General features: G+C 39.3%; 1 protein-coding gene across 1 annotated transcript; it reads right to left on the reverse strand.

The window, feature by feature from the left end:
• Window positions 1–7,012: 7,012 nt before the first annotated feature.
• cmklr1 (chemokine-like receptor 1) lies at window positions 7,013–9,078 on the reverse strand. The gene is made up of 2 exons (XM_085181187.1): window positions 8,945–9,078; window positions 7,013–8,816 (listed from the first exon to the last, which is right to left on the reverse strand). Exon 2 carries the CDS (start codon window positions 8,782–8,784, stop codon window positions 7,738–7,740), a length of 1,047 nt encoding a protein of 348 aa, XP_085037313.1. The 5' UTR covers window positions 8,785–8,816; window positions 8,945–9,078; the 3' UTR covers window positions 7,013–7,737.
• Between the last annotated feature and the right edge of the window lie 231 nt (window positions 9,079–9,309).

Consider the following 9,309-nt stretch of genomic DNA (forward strand, 5'->3'; position numbering starts at 1 on the left):
CCATGAATGTAGTTTGTAGCACTTCCAGGGCTTCATTTTTCATCCTTATAGAGGTTGCCGTCTGTGTTTACCGTGTTCACCACCTTATAATAACATGACAGCACGTCTATTTCAGCCTTAGCAGGGCCTCCTGTGATTCTGACCCTGTAATTTGGTGATTTAGTCCTTTTTGACTTCCTTTTCTGTTTAATGATCAGCTCCTGGGTCTTGTTGTGTTTCCTTTCTTTTAAAGATGATAGCAACCTAACCATCTCTTTTAGTTTAATTAGTAATAAAAACATTAATAAAAACCTTTGATTTAACTATTTTTCCTTTCATTTCTTTTTTTCAACTCGAATGCTTTTTGTTACTTTTCCAGATCCCTTGGACCTTTTAGTGAAACATAATTAGCAGTAAATATTGAGTCTGACTAGCAAAGTTTTGGACAAAATAAAAATCAAACAAAATGCAGAGTTTGAGTATTTTTAATTGAGTTTGAGAACTAACTCAATTATCTTTAAATATTTGTACAAAAAAAATTTAATGGCAGCTTCTAGAGGTCCAAGATGAAAATTCTTTATCTTTTGGCTGCGCCCTTTCGCCCTTTCTCCATCTCATCCGATCCCTACACTGCACTACACCACTACATCCATGAATTTTCTCCATGGTGCCCTTTTACTCCGGCCTGACAGCTCCACATTCAACATCCTTTGTCCTATATATATCCACTATCCCCCCTCATTTACCCAGGCTTGGGACCAGCACTAGGAGTACCCTGGCCTGTTGCCCTCAGTGGTTGGGTTGTCCAAGAGGAAAAGTGTGCGGAATGAAAAAGTCATGAGAATTTACCTGAGCCTTGTGGATATCTGTGCTGAAATTATTGGCAGTCTATTAGAAAAAGCCAAAATGTTGACCTCCTACTGGCTGGAGGAAAATTGAAGGGATTACCAAAGATATCAGGATTCATCCTCTGTGACCTCTGCCAGACGGATGTAAGTGAGATATTTCTTGTCTTGTCTTTCTCTTCCCAACCAAACAGCATTTATACTACAGCTGTCTAGTTTTGGGTGAAAGGCATCACAAATTATACACATTATATATTTCTGAAATGCTGTAATATAATAGATTACTGTACAGTTACAACTATCAGATACTCAACTACAGCTAGTTATCTGGATGATCTGTGATTAGAGAGAAAGAAAATCATCCATTGTGCCTTTTTCCTGCAAACAAGCTCCAATGAGCTAATGTCAGTTGTGCTGGGAAGAAATAGACCACTCTGCATCTTTCCATGAGTGGAGATGTGAACTATACTTTTATTTTTACTGCACCAAAGAGAAATAACATGATGGTAAAGACCAAACTGTATCCAGGACAGAAACATCTATCCAGTGCCGCTGAAATGACTCTTTAAAGCATCTGCACAGACACTAACACAAAGCTAGAAGGCAAGAACCCAGATGTTAAAGCTGAGTGTAAGCCAACTGCAGCCCGGCAGCTTGAGCCTGATCTTCATCATGTAACCAAAGCAGGGATGACATGCAGGCTTGTAATGTCGTAGCCTCTGTTCCTATTCTTGCATGTTTCACTACGTGTTTTAGGTAGTGGCTGCTGTGGGAACTGGTGCAGTGAAGCTGCATCCTCAGCACTGAAGCTAAATAAGAGCTGTATAAAGTGTACATTGGTTGTCCCAGGGAGATTCCTGGACATTACTGTAGCCACCACACTCAGACCAGACACTGTCCAGTTATCCAGAAAGTTGAAAGAAGTTAGTCTGTTATACTGGAGCTGACAGTCCCGTGGGAAGACCAGTTAGAGTACAGTAAGCTCAGGAAAGAAAGATGTGGACCTAGTTGCCAGCTGTCAGAGGCAGAAGTGGAAGGTGTGGGTGAGAGGGGTCTTTGCAGGCCAGTCTCTACACTGAGTCATACTGCTGTTGGGGATATGGAGACTCCAAATGAGTAAAACTGTCAAAAAATCTTGGAAGCAGCATAGAAGCTGGCTTTGGCTGAAGAAGGGTGATACATATCAGAGGATCCCTGGATTCAAGGCGGGGCCTGGCATACCCCGGCTGGGTCATCTGGGAAAGGCTGTCTGTAACAGCTGATAGGCCAGGGTAGATCACTGAAGATATGTCTAGCATGCAGCCAAAAGTGTATGCTTGAACAACAAAAATAATTAATTAAATAAATAAATAAAATAAATGATCCTGAACTCCAAAAGCATAATCATAATCAAAAAAGCATACAAGCTAGACGCCAGAGAAGAAAGACACATTAAACATCAATGATAAAACTGTATAGTGACATATATTTTCTGTAAAACACTAAAGACAACACTGCATCTCTGCCTCATTTTTTTTCACATCACCCACAAACATTTCCTGGAGAAACCAATGATGTTCCTACACCAAGCCACAGCTTGGTGTCAAGCTACATTTACACATACGCCGTCTGACAGCACCTTAGTCACTTTTATGAAAACCACATTTGCAAAATATCTTGATGATCACAGCTTCATGAGATTTACAGGCAAAGCAAAGGCATCATATAGTCATTTAATAGTTAACAGGCTGAGTGTGTGGTGGCTGTCAATGATATATCAAAAAAGTGTGTCCCTATTATGGTCTGTAGCCTGAGGTTTGTATTAACTTGTAATTATGTTACCATGCATTTCAGGCCACGGAGTAACCAAAAAGTCACGTAATCAGCAGTAATTGCACATGACACATTGCTTAGTTTTTGAGTGATGACCCTAATACTTACTTATGGTTTTTGTCAGGTTTGCCAGCATTTCCTCCAGCATGATCTAGATCACATTTAAAGTCATAGTAGAATAGTTACCAGTAACTATGTGTGTTGGTTTTAAAACAGGACTGATTGTGGTGACTGTAAACGGAAACCATCCAGTGGCTTCTGACACAGTTTGTAGAACTCCTGACTTTAAGCAAACTCTTTCACATTTATACGTGGGCAGGTTACAAACACAGTTCAGCTTTAAAGGTTAAATCTCTGACCAACATTTCATTGTTACTCATTGACAGGGTTTCAGGTAATCTGTGCTTTAAGGGTTTCCCCACAGCCCTACACTGTTTCAACATTTTAAAAAATTACTAAAACTCAATTCCTCTCATGCTTCCTGTTAAGTTGTGAATCTTCTTGCAGCGTGGGAAATAATTATTTGATCCCCTTCTGAATTCTCAGTCTCAGATATTTCATCTGAAGTAGTTTCATTTTTGCAGTGAGTCATACATAAAAGTTATAAACTGATTTGTGTGTCACTGAGTGAATCATGTATTTGGACCCCACACTGACTCATTACTTGGTGGAGAAACCCGTGTCAACAACCACAGCAGTAAAAAGCTTCTTGTAGTTGTTCACCAGGTTCTCACACACTCTAAGCTTCAGCTCCCACCACAGATTTTTAAAAACACTAAGGTCTGAAGACTGGCTAGACCACTCCATCACTTTAATGTGCTTCTTCTTTAGGCATTCCTTTGTGGACCTTGGTGGTATGTTTTGGGTTATTGTCCTGCTGAAAGACCCATCCATGACCCCTCTTCAGTGTGTCCTGTAGCTTGACTGTGGGAACATGCCTACAGGGGGATTGCGGATGCTGGATGATTGGGGTGTAGTGTGTTACCAAAAGTGTTCTTGGTGACTGTGGTCCCAGCTGCTTTCAGGTCATTATTAAGCTCCTCCCGTGTAGTTTTGGGCTCCATCCTGAGGGCCACCGATTGTCATTTTATGTTTCTTCCATTTCAGAATAATGGTAACTTCTTGCCGAGCTTCTTCCTGGTGGTCTCGTAGAGCATTCCAGTCTGTGTGCAGGTCTACAATCTGGTCCCTGATCCACTTTGACAGCTCTTTGGTCTTGTCCACGGTGGTGGACAGATTCAAATGAAAGACTGAATCTGTATACAGGTGTGCTTTACACACATAACAAGTTGAGTCAGGAGTATCTGAAATTGATCGACTGTAATGTGGCACACAGTGTAGGGGATAAAATACAGATTTCACTCAGTGACATGCCAATCAGTTTATAACTTCATGTTTCGTATTGTGTTGAAATTCTGTCTCTCTTGATTAAAATACAACTACCATAGAAATTAGAGACTGTTCCTTTCTGTTAAAGTGTGTATGCAAGTGTTTTGAGCGCATATCTTTTTAAGTATAACTTTCACCCCACCGTACTCAAACATAGCCTCAAACATGCTGTGAAAAAAGAGGCTTCTTTGTTCTTGTGCAGTGACCGGTATGATACCATTGCACCATATACAATATATGCAAGTAAAATATTGATGAAATAACTGGTATTTCACAGTAAACCACAGATATTTCACATTTAACTCACAGTATAAAAGTTTTCCTGAAGCCTCAGTGGGCAGAACTCCTGAAAAACAATTGAACTTCAGATCAGAAATAGTTGAGAGTCTCTAACTCTACCAACATTTCATTGTGACTCACTGCCAGTGTTTTGAGAAATCTACTCGTGTCTTCTCACAGCCCTACACTGCTTCAGCAGAATGTCACTGAGGTATAGGAACTCATCCGGCCCACGATTTACCAAAAATTCACTGGTTATTGTAATGTGTGAAGTACAAAAGGAAGGTGATAAGGTTTTCTCACTGCTTGGCTGTACTGTACAAACTAAGACAATTAAACTCCACTGAGAAGTCAGTGAGACTCACAAACAGCCATATCAAGGACGATTTAATCTACCTTACCACCAAATAAAAGTGTTTTAGTTCCAGAGTATTTTTATTATTATTGATATTATTTTATGGCCAATAATAATTAAGGTGTGGAAAACAATGGGTATACAAAAGTGCACAGACATTTATCGGAGAAGCCTATCCGGTCGTTAAGTGATGACGTGACGAATCCTACCAGTGTTGCTAACTTAGCGACTTTGTCGCTATATTTAGCGAGTTTTCAGACCCCCTAGCGACTTTTTTCCCAAGAAAAGTCGCTAAAAAAAAGATGTGAAAGCGCATATCACTTTTACTCTCAACAAGCAGCGGGTGCTGTAACGCAGTCAGTTCTTCTTTTACTCTTATGCTGTTTTGTGGATCAGGTTTAAAACTACTTATAAACACACACACACAAAGTAACTCCACCAGAGTGCCTATTTCGGGTCACTTTTGCCGGTCCAAGCCCGGGTAAAGGAGCAGGGTTGGAATTGTGACATTACAAAAAACAATAATTGCTAAAAGAAATTTAATTTGTAGTTCTAAATAAATTCTAACTGCATTTAGGACGTTTTTTGCTCACTTTATGTCTCGTCCATGATGTTATTTCTCTCTCCAGCAGCGTAGGTTACAATTACATTAGCATGACCAATTATGCAAATTAGGTGATGACGTCATTTAGCGACTTCTAGCGACTTTTAGGACAACCAATAGCGATTTTCCTTACTGAGGAGTTGGCAACACTGAATCCTACTTCCGGGCCTAAAGTAGTCTGCGTTTAATATGGCTTTTGTGTTGTTAACATGTTTAATGTTATGTATTTTGTTCTATTTAATCTCAAAAAGCTCCTAAAACAGTCAGTGATCATTGTTGACCTCCCTCGGCTTTTATTACCGCTAATCATTTATTTAAGCTCAGTTTTTAAAACCTTAGGATGTAACTACAGCCCAGCCCATGCAGCAGTATATGAATGACTAACCTCGTATTGTGGATGGATTATCTCAGTTGTTCTCCTGGCTGAAGTTTGGCCCTTTTACAGCATCCTGCCATGCGATTACATTTGTTCCTGACCACCGAGAACACTCACGTTAACTTTTATTGAGTGGAAAAAAAAGTTAGCTTGTTTATATTATGCTAACATAGCTGTGTCGCTAGCGGTCACGTAGCATTATATACCAGCTAGCCAAACTTCTGTAACCCTACAAACGTCACTGCTGTTTAGTTTTCTGTCTTCATTTATGTTGGAAGTGATAACAGAGCTGTACGTTTGAATTTGTTTCCAAAACCCCGCAGTCAGGACATGCTATATTGTATTTAGATAGAAGCTAGCGAGCTAACTTCCTGCTAACTTCTAACTCCGTTAAATGTCATAAATTCCGTTTTCATGGATGCCTGGATGTTATACTCAATTGTTACACCTGGTAGAGCAGAACGCTGATCATTTTATTAAAGATGAAAGACTTTAGACATTTTTTTCAACTCTCAGTAATGCCATAGTGTCTCGCTAATGGCGTAGGAGGTGTGATTCTTGTGAAGTGTGAACAAGTGGACGATGGATTCCTCGACATGGCACGAGCTCATCGGTTCTTCAGCCAGATGGGTGAATAAAAATCCCCAGACTCTTAAATTCCTGTTGTGATATCTCTTAGGTTAAAAATGTTATGAGTGTTTATCTCTGTCTCATCTTTGTGGTTTTAAAGTTTAGACTCAAAATTAGGCTCAAACACAGTGTGCAAATATGTTATGTGGTTCTATTGGTGTGCAGAGGCGGAGGTGATATTGTTGGATCAGATACAGGTGCAAATAAAATGTTAGTGACATAACTGGAATTATCAGTGAAATGCGGATGGACAACAGACATTAAAATTCTTTTAGTTTATTAAAGCTGTGAAAAGAAAGGATTTTGGCCTCACATGTTATTCAAACCTCACTCTCCCACGACAACATTTTCTGACAAAATTAACACATTTTACTAACAATGGCTTCGTTCCTTTCTTGCCCTTTTTTATTCTTGATATTTCTTGCTTCACATTTTCCCAAAAAATGAAAACTGGCCTTGAGAGAGAAGTCTATCTTTTCCTTGGCAAACAGCTTGATGTACAATAAACTGGAAGGTTGCTACAGATTTTTCATCACCAGAAACACATTGCTTAGCACAGTTTTAACTGATGTTAGTGTTGTCTGTGCATTTCTTTTTTTTTACAATTTCCCAAATGTATATCTCACTGCAGATAGGAAATGAGTACATTTTCAGTAAGTGATTGTTTGTTTGAAAAGCACAGCCTCCAAATACAAATTAAGCCTCAATTTCTGAGAAATTAGAGAGTGAATCAGAGAACTAACTTTAATGTATCTTGTTTAATCTCAGAAACAAAGAAAAGCAGCAACAAAAGTCAAACTTTTACAACTACAACTACATTCATAGCACTCATACATGACATAACATAAATTGTTGCACAGTATCTGCAAATACAGATTGTGTGATTGGCTGAGCTTCACCCTGTCTTACTCTGTATTGTGGTCAGTTACACTTATTGAAGTGTTGCAGCATGAAACTATAATGCGTTGTTATATTATAATTAGAACCACAGTTTAGTGAGTGCTCTTGACCATCCTTTGTTTAACTTTTAATTAAGATATCAAGAAAGCAAGTCAAAACTTGTGTCTGTTCCAACAACAGACACAAGTTGTTTCCTTCTTGTTTTAGTGTTTTACCAGTCAAATCAGGCTTTCTATTAACCATCCAACCATGCAGGAGTGCCGCAAGAATCAGAAAGTGATCTGCAAATGCATGCACCACTTTGTGTTCCTTGATGCATGAAAGTATGTCATATGATTGTTTTTAATTTATTTTATTTTAGTAAAACACTTAATATACAAGTAATGCTTTGAGTCTAATGTATAATACACGGTCATTTTTACAGCTGGAATATACATATTTCATTCACAGTTCTCCTTCTCCAAGTAAAGACATATTTTACATGTTGATTGATTGCACATTTTTAAACATTATTTTTGTTGTCCAGTGAACCAACTGACTGAAACAGTTTGGGGTGATTTTTACACATCTAGATGTGTGTAGAAGCTCGTCCATCCATGGAGCTGGACCTGGACAGGTAACGGCTGGTGGTACGACCTTCATCTCCCATTGCATTCTCCATCTTTGAAAGCAGAGAGCTCTTAAACTTACGCCTGAAGTCGTTGCCCATGAAAACGTACAACACAGGATTGAGGAAACTGTTTGCTGCTGCCAAAGCAGTGCCTGCTTTGAGTCCAATCTTCAAAATGGTGAGGTTGTGGTGGTGGGGGTTCAGCTCAAGTAGGATGAACACGTGGTACGGGAGCCAGCAGATGAAGAACCCAACAATCAGAGCAGTCATCACCTTGAATGGTTTGGTGTTTTTGGCCATCCTGTTGGTTCGAAGCTTGAGGATGATGATAGAGTAGCAGATGGTAATGATGATGAAAGGGATAACAAAGCCAGCGATGAAACGGCTCACTGCGACAAACTTGTGACCGTGTTGGTGTGTGTAACTGTTCAAGCAAATCATCCGACCTAGGTGTTCCTTAACATCCCGAAAAATCATAGAGGGAATGCTAACTGCGATGGCGAGCAACCACGCCATGACAACAGCAACTAATGCCTTTCTAACAGTGCGCTGGTTCTGAGCCCAAACTGGAAACATGACTGAAACACAGCGGTCGATGCTGATGAGGACAAGGACAAAGATGCTGCTGAACATGTTGAGGAACATAACTGACGGGATAAACTTGCACAAAAAACTGCCAAAAATCCAATCCTCAGTCACCGTGTAGGCAATGGTGAATGGGATGAGGGAGCAGAACATAAAGTCAGAGAACGCAAGGCTCAGGTACCATATGGTGTTGACTGTTTTCTTCATCTTGAAGCCAGAAATCCAGATGACCAAAACATTCCCACAGGTGCCCAGCAGGAAAATGATAACATTAATTATGACTAAAGTCACACAGGAACCTTCACATTTTGGCTTGTGCTGAAAAACTGGCTCTTCGTGTGTAGTGATATTGGAGGAATCATTATAAGTGTAGGACACATTTTCAGGATAGTCATAGTCCCAATTTTCTATATAATCCATTTCTTCTAAGGGTGAAAATATGTTTGGAATTTCTGTGAAAACAAACAAACATTTAATTTAAACAAATGTTTCCCATTTTCATTTTAATCTGAATAAACATCTTTGTGTATAACTGCATATAACAACAAATACAAATACAACAACAACAACAGCAACATACCTGCAGCAACAACTGTTCTCTGCTGGTGATGATCGTGTCCAGTGCACAGTACCAACTGAGCTGAGATAATGCTTGCAGAGGTATAAGAAACAGCATGTAACCAAAGTCAGCTGACAGGGTGGTTTCTCAACACTTCCATCTCCTAATTTCACTACTGCATTTTGTGGTCTTGCACTTTAATAGCTGTGAGGCATTTGATTGTTTTTTGTGGATGTTTTTCTTCTTCTTCTTCTTTTCTTTGCTTTTTTCAACCTAAACAATTTTTTACTTTTTTATATATCAAATTACTCATGACTGATCGTAGTCCTAGAAACCGCAGCATTAGGCTGTTATTAGCTATTACTTATTATTATTACCCATATGAT

This window comes from Neolamprologus multifasciatus, chromosome 12 (assembly GCF_963576455.1).
Source record: "Neolamprologus multifasciatus chromosome 12, fNeoMul1.2, whole genome shotgun sequence".
Classification (NCBI taxonomy): Eukaryota; Metazoa; Chordata; class Actinopteri; order Cichliformes; family Cichlidae; genus Neolamprologus; species Neolamprologus multifasciatus.